We start from the raw sequence: 18830 nt of genomic DNA, 5'->3' as shown, positions 1-18830 counted from the left end.
CCAGTTGGATGTTAAACAGGATTAAGGGGTGGGTGTTGGGTGGATCCAAGGCTGCAGAAGGCCTCTCCTCGCTGGCAGCCCAGGGCCTATCTGTCATTGGGTTAATAAACATGGCTCTAGCCCACGTGTCACCCGGAGTAGAGGAACGTGCAGCTCTGTGTCCAGGGACGTGGGCTGGAAGCAGCAGGTCTGGAGAGCTGCCTGCAGAGACACCCTGAGGGGAGGCCCCTGGGCTCCAGTGCCCACTGGTCTGGCGACGAGACTTGACTAATCGCGGTCTGGCCCAGGGCAGCTCTCTGTGGACCTGCCTTCCTTCGGGGGTGTTCCTACGAACCCGGGATGGTGGGAAGGTTAATGGTCAGAGTCACGGGGCTCCTTCTTCAGATAAGCCACAGACGTGCAGAGATAGCGTCCAGCTCCCCTAGGTTCTCTAGATCCACCTGGCCAAAACCACGTCTTGGGAAGCAACAGGCCCCTCTATACTGTCATTTAAGTCATCCTCCTAGATTTCTAAGGTCTAGCCATCCTGGACCTTCACTGCCCACTGCTGGGATTGTTCCCTGTGTGCTGACCACTGCCCTGCTGAAGCTGCGTCCGGAGCAGAGCACAGGTCTGGGCTTCCGACGGGCAGTAGCTTGGGTGGAGAGGAAGAAGGCCAGAGGCTGGGGGAGGGCTGGGGAGGGGATTCAGTGGAGCAGGGTAGGGACGAGGAGGGCCTGCCCCCAGCACCTGCTCCCCTCACTTCCCTGACCAGCTGCATCCCCTGCGGAGCCCAAATTGCATCCCTCTCCCAGCCCCTCTGTTGGCTGGCTCTCGGACTTCAACAGTTTGCCTTAGAGGGGAAAGGTCTTGGCCTTGGGGCCCCAGGCCCCTCCACCACCCAACCCTGCCTTCATGCCCCACCTACAGGCTCCCGTGGGCACCCTCTGCACACATGCCCCCCTCTCCTGGCCCTGAGGCTATGTCCTAACTGGGCACTCCCACGGGACTTAACAGGCTGGGGACAGGGCAGGCGGTGGGGCCAGAGAAACAGGGGCAGCCTGGGAGGGGCACCCTGTCTCCTCCAGGGCACTCATGGGCTCTGTGGGGGGCATGTGACGGGTCCATATCACAGCCCGCAAGGAGGCACAGCTGGAAGGTTTCTGGGGAGCACCACATAAGGGGCAGGGCTCTGAAGGAAACAGTGGAGGCGATCCTTAAAGGATGTCAGGGCTGGGGCTCAGGCCAAGGAAGAGGGTGATGTCCAGGCACAGAGGAGGCCTGATGCCTCCAAGAGGCGCACAAAATGGAGGGGAGACTGGGAGGGAGGGAGGCAGAGCTAATCAAGGGCCTGGCGCCTGCACTGCGGGCTGGGATGACAGAGGCTGTCTGGAAGACGCCACCAGGAGAAGCAGGAGCAGGTGCACACAGGAACAGCTCCCGGCCAGAGGAGCAGGCCCAGGTGGAGAGGAGGGAAGAGTCCTGGGAATGGATGGGGGTGATGGCCGCACAAGGATGAGAATGCATTTAAGGCTGTAGAACTGTGCACTTCAAAGTGGTCAGTATTCAAAATCTGCTGTGTGTACTTTACCACAATGAAAAAATAATAACAGTGGAACGTGGAGAGGGTATATGGACTCTCGGTACTTCCTGCTCATTTTCTGGTAAACCTAAAACTGTCCTGAAAAATAAAATATATTAATTTTTTTTAAAAGACGTTTGGGACCAGGAAGGTTGCACCCAAAGAGGCCAGACTGAGGTGGAATCGTGTGGATGGAGGCAAGGAAAAGGACAGGGAGCTCGAGGCCGGCAACAAAGGGAGCTCTGGTCCCTGCACTGACAGCAGGCTGCCAGCAGCAATGCCAGGGCCTGGCAAAGACCAAACAACCTGATGGGAGATCTCCCTAACGTCCTTGAATCCATAAGACACAGACCTTGAATGGTTCTTGATCCGATGTGCAGAGAAGTTTACACCCATTACCTTAGGGACCCGGTGTCCTGCAGGGAACAGAGATCCCCACCTCCCTGGGAGACCAGAAAACTGTGCTCCAGAAAGGCTGCCGGGTACAGAACTCAGAGCAAGCAGAACACCTAGGTCCCCTTCACAGGTCTGGGGCCTTTCTACGGGCCAGACTTATTCTCTTATTACCCAGATAGAGTAGGGGACCAGGGTACATAGCACAATCTTTAAATGCCATCAGCAGAGATCCTACAACACACAAAACCAGTGAAGCCTGTAGCCAGAAACAGCTATCTGACTTTTCACATCTCTAGTAAGGACTTAGAGTTAATTGAAATCAAAATAGCAGCTCGAGATGCTCAAAGCACTTTGTACGAATATTACAAATCCTCCCCAAATTCTGAGAGATGAAGGTGGATAGAGAAACATCTCCAGGTAGATCTGTGACAATGATTTAAAAAACCTCATTCTCCTCGAATGTGTTCACTTAATATCATTACTTTAAAATGGTTATGTCTTGGGCTTCCCTGGTGGTGCAGTGGTTGAGAATCCGCCTGCCAATGCAAGGGACACAGGTTCGTGCCCCGGTCCGGGAAGATCCCACATGCCGCAGAGCGGCTGGGTCCGTGAGCCATGGCCACTGAGCCTGTGCGTCCGGAGCCTGTGCTCCGCAACGGGAGAGGCCACAACAGTGAGAGGTCCGCGTACTGCAAAAAAAAAAAAATGGTTATGTCTTCATCAATATTGTTGATTTTAGATTATAAGTTCCTGAGTCCAAGATATCTCTGAGATCTTTTTATGAAGGGCCTACCAGAGTGCCATTTTCAGTAGAGTTCCAAATGCCATGTTTTTGTCGATGGAAAGGAGAGCGATGCCAACCTGGCAGCTGGCACAAGGAATACAGAGATGGAGTCAGGCCAAGATCTGGAATGTGCGTTAGCTTGGGTGTACAAAAAAAAAGGGCAATGATTTTAAAAGGTATAAAATAAAAATGCCAGTGCTGGCTTTTAACCATCTCTGGTCGATACCTGATTACAAGTTGGATTTTGTGCTGCTCTGAGCTGTCAGCGACCACTGACATTTTTGCAAAATAGGCTATTGTGTAATTCAAAGGAAAGATCAACTTGGCCTCCCCCCAGAAAAAACACACACCCTCATAAAACAAAAGACTCTCTGCAGAAACTCCCTGACTAGGGAGTCATTCTTTCCTATTAACCTGCAAGTCTTTAAGAATTAGAACACCTTTGAGAACTCTTCTTGGTGCTCTGCTGCTTGCAGCAGTAAGTTACACTGGCGATGAAGGTAGCCCAAGTTTGCTTCCAGGAGGAGGGAGGCGGGTTTGGTGGTGGTTGCAGGAGAAAGATGTCAGAAACGGCAGGAGCCCCAAGAGAAGTAGCTGGGGCTGGGAAGGGTAGCAGATTTCTTCTTTCACAGCCCTGTTCATAACTGGCCCTGCTGCTGGGTTGGAGCCAGTGGGCAGCGGCAGGCCTGCTGTTAACCACACACGTTCCTTCCTCCCTCCCCCTAGGGGCCACTTGGCCACTGACACTTGGCCCAGAGGCAGTGAGGGGTGGGGCTCTCCTCTAGCTAATGTTTCCAGGGATGAAGTTAAGGCATCTATTACCCAAAATTTGTCCCCCAAGATTTGGTGATTTATATCCAGGTAAGAAGAGTCCTCCTAGACAGAGAGGCAAAGTTACCAAAAGCCAGAAATGAGCAAAACACGGATGAAGAAATGACACCCTTTAGAAGAGACAGAAGTCTCCCCTCCCACTTCCTTCACAAAGCACTTCTATCTCGAGTGTATTGGTTTCCCATGGCTGTCGTAACAAGTCACCACAAAAACAGGGACTTAAAACAACCGTGTATTATCTGGCAATTCCAGAGGCCAGAAGTCAACCCAGGTCTCACTGGGCTAAACTCAGGTGTCAGCAGGGCTGTGTTCCTTCCTAAGGCTCCAGGGGACAATCTGTCTTCCTGCCTTTTCCAGCTTCTGGAACCCGCCCAGATCCCTTGGCTCGTGGCCCCTTCCTCCTCCTTCAAAGCCGGCAATGTGAGTGGAGTCTTCCTCATAGGGCATCACTCTGACGCTGACTCTGGGCCCTCTCTTCTACTTTCAAGGACCCTGGGATGACATGGTCCCACTGGATAATCCAGGACAATCTCCCCATCTCAGAGTCACCAGATTGGCAAGCTTCATTCCATCTGCGACTTTAATCCCCATTGCCACGTGACCTAATACAGTCACAGGTTCCCATAACTAGGAAGCGACATCTGCGGGGACTGTTCTTCTGCCGCCCACACTACACCTGTGGTAGGCTGGGCTTTCTATCTCCACTGACCATCAAACCCCCATTGAGAGCCACTACCCAGGCCTAGACCCTGCAGAGGGGAGACCTGGCTTCCGTGTCTCTGAGAGAGCAGCAGGACAGGACAAAGAAAAGCTGCACACAGACCAGTGCCAGAGCCTTGGTCCTGTGCTGGAGGCTCCATCAATTCCCAAATGGGAAAACAAACAGAGCAAAGGTGCAAACGTCTCTTGAACCTTCCTAGTGAGACCAAAGAAACAGGGCAGCCTGGAGCCAGTTGCAGAAATGCACTGCCCAGACTTCTCCCATTCACTGTTCTGTACTGTGTGCCTGCCTCGGGGCCACCCTGGGTCAGCAGGACAGATGCGGTCCTAGCAGCTCACAAGCTGGCAGTTCCTACACACCTGAGGGTCACAGCCCACGCCCACCGTGACAGCTGTTTGCAGCAGCTGGGGGGAGGCAGGTAGGGAGTGGGGCCACTGCATCCTTAGGGGGACGTATCATGGGGCAAAGCACACAGGTGATTCTTCCCCTGGCCTTGTCATTGTCACACTGCTCAGGAGCAAAATGCCCTGAGCTCTGGTCACCTGCCATGTGGCTGGGAGAAACCGGTTCAACTGCTTTGCCCTCAAAGCCCAATCAACACAGAGTTGGGACAAGGCAATGCCATCTTAAACACGAGCCAGACACACGCAAACAAGGATCGTTTTCCTCCCACAAAACATCTGCTGCTAACACACCTCGCAGGAAGCTCCAGCTCTCTCTACCGTCCCAGAACCAGGCACATGCACCACAGTCTTCTTGGGAACCCCGAGCTTTGAGGTTCACTGGGTGATATAAATCCTGCAGATCAGGAACCCCGTTCTTAGGGAAAGGTGGATCTCCTTCAGTCTCATTGCCCAGATAAAACACCTGTGAGATGATATCACCTCTCCTCTCAGTTGTATTTAACTTCAAATTATGGGATTATTGCAGAAGAGAAATACATTTGCGGCACATGCATTCAAGATTCACAAGGAAAAGATTGTGGCCCAGGGACAGGGCTGCTGTGGGTGGGGCCTCTGTGTAGAAATGAGGACCAACACAATCGACTTGCAGTTAAATTGAAGGAATGACGCTTAGGGCATCAACTCCAGAGACGGAGGCTTGGGCTAATTGCCATAAGGAAAAAGGACCTTCAGGAGGCCGTAACTGGAGAAGAGTTTCAGAAACGAGGGTGAGGGGAGGTCTGGTGGCCTGCTTAGCTGTGACTTTCCTCTTCCAACTGTCCAGGTGTCACTTCAATTGTCACCACTGCCTGGAAAGTCCCAAAGCCTCTGCCTCTCCCGAGAGAAACCATCTGCTGCCTGTGCCCCTCGACAGCAAACCCCCCAATACCATTTCCCTCAGAGAGCCAAGGAAGGGGGGCCTGCAAGAAGAAACAGACTTAAAGATGAGTCAGGATTGAGGACCAAGGAAGGACTATACCCAAAAGGCAAGGATAAGTGCAGATCCAGCCAGGAAAGCAATGACAGACCCCACAGTGGATGAGATGCATCTGACTTCTATACTGTGCCTGTAAACTTTAACACACAGAGGTTCTCACTGTCTGTGGCAAAGGAGTAGCTAATGTACCACAAAACAGAAATCAAACTGGGGGGAAATGTACTGACAACACCCCTGGAATGCAACACAACCAATCTTGCTCAGGGAAAGCATTTTAGCTACAGAAATTGAAAAATGAAAGGGTGTCCAATGCCATCTGTTAAGTATGCGCTTAGCTCCGATTCCAACGCCGGAAAGTGTAAAGACCAATTTATCAGATTGTTGAAATCAGGATCAGGGTCACTCAGTGGAAAACCAGCACACACACCAAGGTGTGCAAGCAGGTGCGGACACAGGTTCAAGGTGCACCCATGTTATGGTGGTTTCTATAGGAGCCAATCCAGAAAGAGCATGGAAGAGACACTGCCACATCTCTATATGTGGTCAGGTGAGTCCATACAGATTCCTCATCTTGTACATCAACTCTAAACACCTGCTCAGACTCACTGCCCAAGGCTCAGGCAGAGAAGGGCGTGCCGTTCAGATTGATAATGAATTTGGGTTCTTTCTGTTTTTTCCTTGTGCTAGCTGTATGACTGAAGCTACCGCAGGCAGACGTCGAACTTAGTTGCAAGTGACCTGATTTCTCTCCTCTCTGAGGATGTCATTATCAGTTCAGAAGATTGGAGTAAAGGACATGCTTCAGATCAGATATCATCAGACAGCTCATCAAAGCAGATTTATTAGAGATGCAAGACCAGGTGCCCAAAGGGTACATGGGTGGTCGGTACCATCAAAACCAACAGCACCGAATTGAATGGGAAAAGATTTCCTATATTATTGCTCCAATATTTTTTTTTTTTTTGGAGCGGAAAATATGTGCCTTCTTTTCTGTGCATTGGCCTCATCTATTGTATCAGTATTAGACTGTATTCATCAACCTAATACAGATACAACAGAACAATGTACAATACAATGTACACCAATAAAACCACTGCTACACTCCACTCCACTGCTACAAATCCATCATGTTTAAAGCCATCCTCCCCAACTCACTGTACGAAATTAATTCACTAATCTTACAGGAGAGGATTCAGTCTTGTAAATAACAAAATTGGGGACCCTCAGCCAGATGTGGGGGGACAAGTTAAAATCTCTACTCCATATTTGTGTTGCCAGGCAACCTGATCACCTTGGTCCCTGGACAGCCCACAGGGACCCAGCACCCCACAAAGTTACAAAGATAAGAATGTAAATATAGGGTTTCCCTGGTGGCGCAGTGGTTGAGAATCCGCCTGCCGATGAAAGGGACAAGGGATCATGCCCCAGTCCAGGAAGATCCTATGTGCCACGGAGCAGCTGGGCCCGTAAGCCATGGCCGCTGAGCCTGTGCGTCCGGAGCCTGTGCTCCGCAATGGGAGAGGCCACAACAGTGAGAGGCCCGCGTACCACAAAAAAGAATGTAAATATACCTAAATGGATAATTCCACTTCTGCTTATGATTAGCTTTCCATCTGACGGCCCACATACACATGGAACCAAAAAACAAAACCAAACGATTTTACCAATCTAGTTAAATGTGAAAAATCCAAATGATCATCATTAATAATAATTAAAAATTTATAGGAACAAGCACTTCAAATGTGCCGGGTACTAGGTATTTTAGATAATTGTTGCAACAGAACTTTGTGGTAGGTGGTATTACCCCCATTTCACAGATGCAGAAAACAAGGCACAGAGGTATTAAGTCAGTACTATGTACCAAGGTTGGTATTTGAACCCAACAGTCTACATTTGGAGGCCATGTTTTTAACCAGTGCACTGAGCTACCCAAAGCCCGAGGCAGGGAGACCAGCACATTTGTAGGTAGGGTTCTGCAAACCCAGTGGCTGTCTTCTCAGATGCCTTTACACTGAGGCCTAGCGAGCTCTTTACAGACTAAACTGAACTGATATTAGCAGCTAGTGGTGACATGGATTAGTCCCCACTCTCTTGCATGTTTATGAATCACTTGGCAGAGTGAACCATGTTATGTGTCTGCAAAAAGGGGGGGCAGGGAGAGTGTGTGCATGTGGATCATAGGGGCCAGTTACAAGAGGGTAGGCAGTGTGGTACAGTGGTTTTCTGGAGCTGGAGCATCCTGGGCCCAAGGCCTCTATTACTGTCACTCCTGGATGTGTGAACTTGGGGAATTTACTTTAAGTGTCAGTGTTCCCACCTGTAAAATGGGAACAACCTCAGTACTGACTTTATGGGTTTATTTAGTGGGTTCAGTGAATTCATGCATGATCATCAGAAGCTATTTACACAACAATCATCATGTCTGGAGGATTAAAAAATTCCACTGATAAGAACTTTCCTTAGTCATATTCTGAGACTGCTCACCATAAACACTCCACAAGCCAAGCGTACTCAGCAGAGAATGAGCCTCCGAATACCAACAATGAATAGCCATGAACGAGCTTCACAGTTAATACTAAAATGCATTCCTAACCTTAATAATCCTTTCTTTGCAAAAGTTTTCCTGGTTCTTAAAAGTGTTTAATGTTTGCTAATCAATTAAACATTAATGTTACTAATGAGGAATTTCTAAAACTAACACACAGATTTTTTTAAAGTTCTCTAATCAATCTGTGACAGATTCAGAATGGAATTCACAAAACTGGGCCTTTGCACCTGCCCTTTGATAATATGCTCCATCACATGGCCGTTTTTTGAGAACCATTTCCCTCTTCTTTCCAAATTAAAGAATTGGTGCCTGCAGGTGGTAAAGAAAGGTTGGTGGGACCAGTCACAGGGGCTGGCCAACCAACCCAGCTTCTCCCATGAACTTGAGGAGGCAGGAGAACAAACTTCACGGTAAGAAAAGTGAACGTATTATGTCGTTTTCTATTTCTGAATAGAATCTGAACTAGATTGTGGCCAACATATGACACCAACTTCCGAGTGTGGGAATAACAGGATTTCAAGATTCACCGCTTCTGGCAGCGTTCCTTAGGTTATATTTAGCAATCTTAAATTGCCTATTTTTTAATCCTTTTTCTTTTCCTTCTTTTTCTTTCTTTCTTTTCTTTTCTTTCTTTCTTTCTTTCTTTTTTTTTTTAAAGAAAAGAACAGGAGGAAGAGCCCGGGCCTAAAGGAAGTGAGTTTCCTGACATGCGGCTCTTAAACAGCCGGACCACCCACCGTAAGGCCGGGAATGCTAAGCGCGCACGCTGTGCGGGTGGAATGCACACTTTAGGGGGCTGTGTCGGCGAACGGAGGGCCCCCACAACTTCTCATTCGCGTGCTCTGACGACCAGCCAGACAAAGACCGCAAGTTCTCCGGCCCAAAGATCCAGACAGGCAGAGACCGAATCTTCCCGAAGTAGGCCCACTCCCGGCCCCAGGGGCCCGCATCCGCCGCGGAGAGGGGGCCCAGGGATCTCTCCGCGTGATCCGGCGTGCTCCTGCCCGCCCGGCTCCTGCTCCGGCCCTACACCTCCCTGGGCTGCGGCCAGACCCCGGCCCCTCCCGGGCCCCGCGGCTGCAGGCCCACGCGCCACGCGCGCCCCCACCCTGTCCGGCGGAGAGGCTGTGCCCGGTTCCCCGCGGCCCCCTCGGACCCCGCCCCCGCGGCCCCTGGCCTGCCCCAGATACCCACCCGGGTCCCGCACCGGGGGCCGGATTCGCGCCGGCTCCCGGAGCCGCCGCCGCCGCCACTGCCGCCGCCGCCTGTGTGGAGCGGTGGGGCGGGGACGCGAGGCGAGGCCCGGCCCCCGGCCCGCCCCCCGGCCCAACCCGGCCCCCGGCCCAATCAGGCCAGCCCCCCAACCCCCAGGTCCCAAACGGGCTCCAACCCGGTCGCGGAACTGCCCAAGTCACCTTCCGCCCTCCGACCCCAGGACCCGGCTCGGCCTCCCGCATCCCATTCCGGGCCTCACCGCCCGTCTGGGCCTCCGGCCCCAGGACTTTGCCCCGGAGGGAAGCCCCGAGCCCCCAGAGTGAAGGCAGAACCCCTAGGACGCTCCACGTGCGTGCTCGCCCTCTCTGTTCCACCCTCTGCGTTTGTTTTTCCTATTTTGAGGTAGGAAAAGAACACCACTCATCAGGAGGCCACGGGGCATCCCTCTTCCGCCAAGAATTCTTCGCAGGAACCCCGGGAAAGGGGTGCTGAGCCCTCCAGGTCTGGAGATGGACAGGCGGGCACTAGGAAGGGTCTCGGCATCCGAAGGTGCAGCCGGCTCCGGAGCCCCTCGTGCCCCTACCTCCGCCTGCCACTCTCAGGGCACTTAGCCGTCCCAGGTCCCCGGCTCCCCGAGTGCCCTGCGCGATCCCCCGGGGAGCCGGAGTTGCCCAGCTGGGCGCACGTTGATATGTTTGTCGCTTTACAGAAACTGAGCCAGGAGGGGTAGAGCTCGGTCTTACAGAGCTTACAGATAAAGATGGAGAAAATGCGTATTTATCCTTTAATATCTTTACCTAGTTAGATGTTCTGTGTTTCTAATGCACATAAATGGCACAAAGGCCGCACGCCCCGCACGCCCAGCGCGTGGTCCTCGCCAGCCGGAAGTTGACGGCGTCGCGTAGCAACAGGAGATGGCGGAGCCTGGCGGCCGGGCTGGCGGGTAAGCGGGCCTAGAGACCGTGGGTCTCGCAGCGGCCCCCACGCCTCCCCCTTTCTATAGCCCCCCAGGCGCCCCTTCCCTTCCATGCCCCTTTCCCCTCTCCTCTGCTCCTGCCACCCCCACCCTCTGGGCCTTTCCTGCCCTCCCCGGCCACCCCCACATTCCTGCGCGCCCTTCTCCCTTCTCAACTCGCGTCCCTTTGTCCTCTCCCGTACCCTCCCCTTTTCCCCTCGCTCCGGGCAACTCCACTCGCTGAAACCCGGGACTTGCTTGTCCCACAGTAACCATGACAACCACTGTGCTTGGTAGTCCCTGCTACAGAGCCCTGAGAGCAGGGGTCTCCCCAGCCCCCCGCCTCCCTCCCCCTCACCAGGGTTGGAGGTGGCAGGCGATGGGCCGGGGTCCCTATGGTCAGGCAGCCCCGCCGTGCATGCCTTGAGCACACAGATAGACCGTAGTAAGGTAAAAATACGGCCACCAGGCCTCTGTTCTCTTATGCTTTGTTTGAAAGGTTAGAAACTATTTTAAAGAATGTAACCTTTTACATTAGACACTGCTGTATTGTTTCTTTTTTTCTTTTCTTTTTTTTTTAAAGGTAGGTCTACATGTACTGACATGGAAAGAAGTCCAGATTACAATAAATGAAAAGACTAAATGCAAAACAGTATATACAGTGTGATCTCTAATTTGGGTGGGTGGGTGGCTTTAAATGCATAGAAAAATATTTGAAAGAAGATACCCTTAAATCTCTTACTTTTACCACTGGTTATCTTGAGAAGGAGAGGAGAAGTCACAGGGGATTTTCATTATCTGTCATATATTTCTGTATTAGTTTTACTTTTAAAAAAAATATAGTTTTTTTTCTAATTAGAAAAAAAAACAATTTAAAAATTGACTTTCTTGTACTATCTACATCATGGGGAAATTGGCACTTCCCTGGCGATCCAGTGGTTAAGACTTTATACTTCCACTGCAGGGGGCATGGGTTTGATCCCTGGTTGGGGAACTATTATAAAATCCCACGTGCTCTGAGGCATGGCCAAAAAAAAAAAAAAATTCACGGGGAAACTAACCAAGAGTTTCTAGAGTATTTGTCCTTTTTGTACAATTTTCTCTTATTTTGTGTTTATTTTCCCCAGTTTTGTCACAGACAGAGGTATATTTAAGGTGACTTTTCTGGCGTAATCTACCTGTTCCTTTAATGTTTCTACAATTGCATTTTTCATTCATTCTTGGAGTGACTCTTTTGTGCCACGTGACAGGCATAATCTAGCGTTAGTGACAAAGTCATGGCCATCAGCCTAGAGGGAAGGCAGATAATTAACGAGTAAATAAGTAGATATACAGACATCAAGGAGGTGATAAATGTCAAGAAAAAGAAAGATGTTATTTGAAACTGTTAAATTGTTTCTCTGCCACCAGGTCTCACCTGGAAGGCAAATCTTCTGAAGGAGAAGAGGACCAGAATCATGAAGGCAACAGGGTAAAGTTCCTTATGGGATGAATTATTCTGGGCTGTATTTACTAAGAATTAAAGAGAGTTCAGACTTTCTCAAGAAAATTGTACGATGATCCTATGACCTTGCTCTAGAACAGACTCAAGTCATTTGCAGAGAAGCTCAATTTCCTTCCACCCCATTCTGAAATGTTGGTGGCTCTTCAGGAATGCCTCGGATATCCTACAGTTAGACTGCCCTGAGTCAGGGCAATCTAAGGTATCTAAAGATACCCCTCACCCCTAGGCATTTTCAGAGGTCATTTCCTATAATGAAGGATGCAAAATAATTACCAAAAACAGAGAGCAGATAAATTAAAGCATGAAACATAATCTCCTAGCAATGCTTAGAGTGTGTAGCTGCGGTCTTCCCATTGGTGTAATTACCTTATTAAGAATAGAACCTCACAAGAAGCTTTATACTTTGTATCCTGATTTTTTTCCTGCTACATCACTACAGGTATCACCAAAAGAGAAGAGCAGTGACCAGAGAAGTGAAGAAACTGAGGGTGCTACAGAGCATTCAGAAGGGGAAATCAAAAATGATGGGGAAGTCACAGCCCAGGGGAAAGATGAAGATGATGAGGAAGTTGAAATCCAAGGGGAAATGGAAACGGAAGAGGAATTCGAATTTGAAGGGGAGTTAGAATCTGATATTGAAGCCACGGCCCCTGAAGGGGAAGTCACTTCTCCAGATCTGGCTTACTCAGACATCAGTCCTGGGGAGGTCGCCAGAGATGAAGTTGGCCCCACACGCCGCCATGAAAGAGCAAGGAGGAAAACAGGTCTTGAAGACAGAGAGGCCCCCAGCCCATCCAAATCCGGAGGAGTGGGAGTCATCTCCACAGAGCCCTCCCAGCAAGTATCAGGAGTATCAGGCTCATCTGAGCAAATGGACCAGGAATCGGTGAGTAGCCTGAGGTCTGTTTTACACAAGTGTTTTACTGCTCAAGTTGTTTGTACCCCTATGTGAGGAGCTCAGGGTACACTGTAAATAATTCACATTGCAATCCCTGTTAGAAATGCCTTAGTAAACTTAGGTCTCGGGATCTACCATCAAATGCCAAGAGTTTCTGGACCCTCCCTTGCTGTTCCCAAACCCAAGTTGGGAACATTCCACATAACGGCATCTAGGTGTCCAGTCTCTAGAACAGCACTGTCCAGTAAAATTCTGCATGATGACGGAAATGCTCTTTATCTGCTCTGTCCAATATGGTACCCATTACTCACATGTGGCTATAGCACACTTGAAATGTGGCCAGGGAGATGGAGGAACTGAATTTTTAATTTTTTGAAGATTCTAATTTAAATTTATATAACCAATTGTTACAAGTGGCTACCATACTGGACAGTGCAGTTCTAGATAATGACAATAGCTACATTCTTATAATTTTCATTTTTTAATTTTTTTAAACATTTTTTTGTGTGACATTTTTAAAGTCTTTATTGAATTTGTTACCATATTGCTTCTGTTCCATGTTTTGGGGTTTTTTTGGCCAAGAGGCATGTGGGATCCCAGCTCCCTGACCAGGGATCGAACCCGCACCCCCTACATTGGAAGGCAAAGTCTTGACCACTGGACCACCAGGGATGTCCCCTCATTTTTAAGTTTTTAAGCAAGCACAGACTTACAGAAAAATTGGAGTACCATAGAAGAACTTTTAATTTTTCTAAGCTTTTGAGAGTAAGCTGTCGATCTGATACCCCATTGCCTCCCAATGCTTCCATGTATGTTTCCCACAAACAACAGTATAATGACTATCAAAATCAAGAAATTATATTACATTACCCAATCATCCTCAGGCCTCCTTCACCAAATGTCCCAGTAATGTCTTTTATAGCAGAGCTCCAGTTCAGAGTTGCCTGTTGCCTTCAGCTGCCCAGTTTCTTTAGTCTTCTCAATCCGTCCTTGACCTTGATGACTGTGACACTTTTAAAGGTCACAGGCCAGCTATTTAGTAGAATGTCCCTCAGTTTGGCTTTGCCTGTTATTTCCAGGTTTCCAGGTTTGGTTTATGATCCTTTGGCAGGAATGTCACAGAAGGATACTGTGTTCTCCTAGTGTCCTGTCAGGTGATGCATCATTTCAGCTTGTCCATTATTGATGATGTTGGCTTGGATCACTTGATGAAAAAGTGTCAGCCTTATCCACTGTAAAGATACCCCTCACCCCTAGGCATTTAAGAAACACTGTGTGAGAAGGTGCTTTTTTGGTTTAAGATGGGAAAGTGAATATTTATTTCAAATGAGAAAAAAACAACAACAGATTACACCATTGTTTTAGGACTTCTTACTTCTCTCAGAAATGTGTACTGCTGTTGCACATCTTTTGTCAGGTTTATCCCTATATATTTTGCATTTTTTTAACGAATCTGTGGAATATTTTATTTTATTTATTTTTTATTTATTTTTTTGGCTACACTATGTGGCATGCAGGATCTTAGTTCCCAGACCAGGGATCAAACCCGTGCCCGCTTCAGTGGAAGCGTGGAGTCTTAACCACTGGACCACCAAGGAATTTCCTATTTTGCATTTTTTGATGCCATTATAAATGATTTCCAATTGTTTGTTGCTAATTTATAGAAATACAATTGATTTTTGTATATCAGTCTTATATTCAGCAACATTGCTAATCACCCTTGTTGGGTCTAGTAGCTTTTTTTTTTTTTTTTTTGTAGACTCCATAGGACTTTTCACGAAAAGGATTGTGTTGTCTGTGAAAAAAGGCAGTTTAACTTCTTCCTTTCCAATCTGGATGCCCTTTATTTCTTTTTATTGTCTGATTGCACCGACTAGAACCTCCAGTACAATGTCAAATAGTAGTAGTGAGAGCAGACATCCTTTTTCCAGATTTTAGGGGGAACGTTTTCAGTCATCACAGTTGCATATGATGTTAGCTGTGGGTTTTCATAGATGCCTTTTGTCGGGTTGAGGAAGTTCCATCTATTCCTAGTTCGTGGATTTTTTTTTAATTATGAAAGGATGTTGGCTATTGTCAGAAGTGTTTTCTGTGTCTTTTGGGAGGATCATTTTTTTTCTTTTTTAGTTTGTTAATTTGGTGGTTACGTTGATTGATTTTTAAATATTAAAACAACTCTTCATTCTGAGAAAAACGTGGGAAGGATACTCTGAAACTATGGTAACATCCATTCCTCATTAAGCTTTCAATTTATTTCATGTAAATTTTCATATCTGTATGGACTCATTGTTTCCCATTTCATTCACTGTGTTATAATTCATTAGTATCATTATTTATATTGAGGCTCAGATTGTTCCCAATTTGACCAGTGAGCCCATTCAAATTGGCCTTTTTGTCTTTCTGACACATCAGTACCATTCTTTTTTTTCTTTTTTTTTTTTTTTAACCACCATCATCCTTTAAGCACTTTCTTGTTCTCTGGCACAGACTGCCCCAGCCTGAGAACCAGACATTTCTCCAGGAGCTTGGATTCTTTTCACGGAACCCTCGACCCCAAACACACCATACACATACACACATACACATAGTTCACACCAAAACGTCTCTAATTCCAATCCACCATTGACATGGTTCCTGCTAGTTTTCTCCCCTTCTATATTTTAACTCTTTTTTCCAACAGTAGGAGACCTGGTCCCTATTGTCCTTAACATATTATTAATTTGATCAATCCCCCGAATGTAACCCTCGCTACACTTCCCTGCCCCCATGTGGACACTCCTCACCCCACTCAGGCTCAGACACACACCCTCACTGGGCCACCGTGACTGTGGACACCCTCATCACCTTGTTCCCAGGCCAGGCCCCAGCTGTTTGGGCTGTGACTCTCCCCACCGGGACCCCTCCTCAGCAGGCCCAGGCCTGGCACCTGTGCTGTCATGACCCACCTCGGGGACAGTCTCTGGAACCTGCTCTCCTCACCTTGTCCAGGCTCATCACCCCACACTGGGCCAAGCCAACCTGTTGGCTTTAGGTTTGATTGTTCTAGAAGGGAAGTGAGGGGCAGGGCGGGGCAGGAAGAGAACGCATAATGTTTCTCCATCATGGACTCTGGGCTGGACACTTCAATGCCTTTGACGTGTGTTGTTTCAGTGAATCCTGACAATAACCCTGTGAGGTGGGAACTATTATTATCCCCATAGTTCAGGTGAGGAAACTGAGGGGCCAAGGGACTTCCTTGCCCAGAGGCATGCAGCTGTGATGGCAGACAGTCACTCTTGCTCTGCATGGTGAAGTGACAATCCCTCCCCACCCTGTGACACCTAAAAGAGTTAATAACTTTAGAGAATGACACAATTCGATATTCGATGAGCCCTAATTAAGCTTTATAATTACAAATGACAAGTACATGATCAAAACCACTTGTAAGAATTTAACACAACAAAACAGTGCCCTCCTTTCTAAGATAGCCAGGACTGGGGAATTCCCAGGCGGTCCAGTGGTTAGGACTCTGCTCTTTCATTGCCAAGGGCCCAGGTTCAATCCCTGGTTGGGGAACTAAGATCCCAATCTCAAACCGTGAGGCATGGCCAAAAAGTAAGTAAAGAAAGATAGCCAGGAGTGTTGAAGTATAGGTCACTTGTTGAGCTGTAAAACCAATTTCCATCCTCGAGTCTAGTTTCCAGAAAACTCACGAGGAAACAGTCTCCAAATTTGATCATCCAGAAGGGCAGAGACAAGCCCAAAGAGAGAACCCTATTTCTCTCCTCTCAGCTCTCAGTCTTAAGAAGTAACTTAATCGTGGAGTAGAAGCTGCTGTGTCATCGGCGTGTTCTGACACCTCATTGACTTCTCATTAGGAGAAGCCCTTTCTGGACAACCCAGAGGTGGGCTTTGGACTCTGGGCCCCTGTTAATGTCATTGTGGTTCTGGATGCCTCAGAAATCATTTCTAGAAGCAGCATCACCTGAGGAAGTACAATTAGGAAGAACAGGAGCTGGGCGTTGAGATGACCCTTGGCTGGCTGTGCGAACTTAGGCAAGGGCTTCAGCTTCTGTGAGCTGCTTCCGCTACAGATGACAGAAATGACTGGCCTCCACCTTGCACGGTCTTGTGCAGGGTCATTGTCTGTCGTTACTAATATTCACCTATTCATCAGCAGCAGTAATTACTGTCAGCAAATGAGCCAGGTGCTTCTATTGAGGGAGAACCTTTTCATATGGAAATGTCCCTAAAGTGAAACAGTTTGAAAGAAGAGAAGAAACAGCTCTCTTGGGAGACCCTGGCTGCCCGCTCAGGCTTTCCAGCATCCTTTTCTAAAGAGGCTGCTCAGAGGTGTTGCTTACCATCCTTGGAGAGAGCAGCATTTGGGAGTAAAGAAACCCACGTCCAGCGCACACCCATGCCTCAGCATTTACACTTTGCTACAGATCTAGACAGAAGGAGACCACTCCTGGATTCCTCATGGGGGTGGCGGTAGGTGTTTTCTGTTTTGACCATTTGCAAAAGCCAAATGTTATGCAAACAATATTCCTTTTTTTTTAAATAAATAAATTTATTTATTTATTTACTTCTTTATGGCTGCGTTGGGTCTTTGTTGCTGCACACGCGGGCTTTCTCTAGTTGCGGTGAGCGGGGCAAATTTTCGTTGCCGTGCGTGGGCTTCTCATTGTGGTGGCTTCTCTTGTTGCGGAGCACGGGCTCTAGGCGCGCGGGCTTCAGTAGTTGTGGCACGCGGGCTCAGTAGTTGTGGTTTGCGGGCTCTAGAGCACAGGCTCAGTAGCTGTGGCACAAGGGCTTAGTTGCAACGCGGCATGTGGGATCTTCCTGGACCAGGGTTCGAATCCATGTCCCCTGCAATGGCAGGCGGATTCTTAACCACTGCGCCACCAGGGAAGTCCACAACTATGTTGAGTTGAACACTGTAATGAATTAACTCCTTAGTCCTGACTAAACCCTCATAAATTCAGATTTGGTTGTTTTTGCTCTAAAAACAATCCCAGGGAGCGCTCCGGCAGAAGATCTTTCCTCTGGGGGCTCAGCACCGCCTCGGACAGAGCCGAGGGAGCAGCAACACATCCCTGGACTTTGACGAGCCACCTCTGGTCACCGAGGGCCCCTCCACGCAGGAGCCAGGTATTGTGGGACAAGCCACTTCACATGCCCTTCTACGTGAGGGCTGCCACTCATTCACCACCTGTTACCTTGTTTCCTGTTGGGCTGTGAGCCGAAAGATAAAAATATCATTAACAGATATGGATGACACATGTGGAGCATTTCTCTGTTTTATCTCATTTAATCCTTACACTAACCCAGTGAGGTAGGCACAGGCCTCCATTTTAGATACCCTAAGAGTCATTAAGTAACCTATCTGTGTAAGTGGCAGAACCAGGCCTGGACCAAGATCCGGTGACGCCCCAGCCCGCAGCCCTGGCCAAATGTCTCACTGCCTTCTGGTCTCGGGGGAGCTCACCCCTATACATGTGTCTGTTTGCTGAGTTTCCAAGGCTTTCCCGGCACACCCCTATCTTTCCACTTGGCTCTGCTACCCCAGTGTTGACTATGTGGGAAAGCAGATTGGGTTTTTTTATATTCCATATGATGGGTGTGTGTGGATGGTCCAGCTAACAAAGCCTCACGTCACTCACAAGCGACATGCAGACAGCACACATCTAAAGGAGTTAGAAACACAACAGGATCTCTCCAGTTCAGGGAGGGAGAAAAGCTGAAACTAGAGCCTCACTGATTTCTTTTCAATCATATCTGTTTTACATTAAAAAAAAAAAAAATCCAGTCCATCATTAAGAAGCCACCTTTCTGTTCACTATTTATGTATTAAAAAGTATCAACAAAATGTGTTTCCTTCTTGTCTACCTTTAAAGTGAAATCCTTTCTACAGAATGTGTTGAATCAGCTAGTAGAAAATTCATGAGCAGAAGATGCTGTGAATAGCACTTGTGAACCCTAACCCAAAGGGGTGCCTTTTGTTTCTTTTTTCCATCATGTTGCACGAAACTGGGCATCAGCTTTGCCTGATAAT

The 18830-nt window shown here is 48.4% G+C and overlaps 2 protein-coding genes across 6 annotated transcripts in view; one reads left to right on the top strand and one right to left on the bottom strand.

The window, feature by feature from the left end:
• TBC1D16 (TBC1 domain family member 16) overlaps nt 1–9486 on the bottom strand; it is an 85075-nt gene extending 75589 nt beyond the window's left edge. For all 4 annotated transcript variants that reach the window (XM_059047050.2, XM_067020811.1, XM_059047052.2 and 1 more), the window contains exon 1: nt 9416–9486. The gene's annotated coding sequence lies outside the window, so the exon portion shown is untranslated. The remainder of the gene's footprint in view (nt 1–9415) is intronic.
• Nucleotides 9487–9649: 163 nt separating this feature from the next.
• The window catches only part of CCDC40 (coiled-coil domain 40 molecular ruler complex subunit), a 45036-nt gene continuing 35855 nt past the window's right edge, over nt 9650–18830 (top strand). Inside the window, exons 1-4 of one of the 2 annotated variants that reach the window (XM_059046611.2) lie at nt 9650–10379; nt 11802–11862; nt 12335–12781; nt 17794–17926. In XM_059046611.2, coding sequence (XP_058902594.1) covers nt 10351–10379; nt 11802–11862; nt 12335–12781; nt 17794–17926 — 670 coding nt within the window. In that variant the 5' untranslated portion in view covers nt 9650–10350. Of the gene's footprint in view, nt 10380–11801; nt 11863–12334; nt 12782–16564; nt 17267–17793; nt 17927–18830 lie in introns of those variants that run through there. The other variant, XM_067021042.1, reaches the window with a different exon arrangement.

This window comes from Kogia breviceps, chromosome 19 (assembly GCF_026419965.1).
Source record: "Kogia breviceps isolate mKogBre1 chromosome 19, mKogBre1 haplotype 1, whole genome shotgun sequence".
Lineage (NCBI taxonomy): Eukaryota > Metazoa > Chordata > Mammalia > Artiodactyla > Physeteridae > Kogia > Kogia breviceps.
Note: the sequence above shows the minus strand (reverse complement) of the source record. Positions and strands in the feature narration are given on the sequence as shown.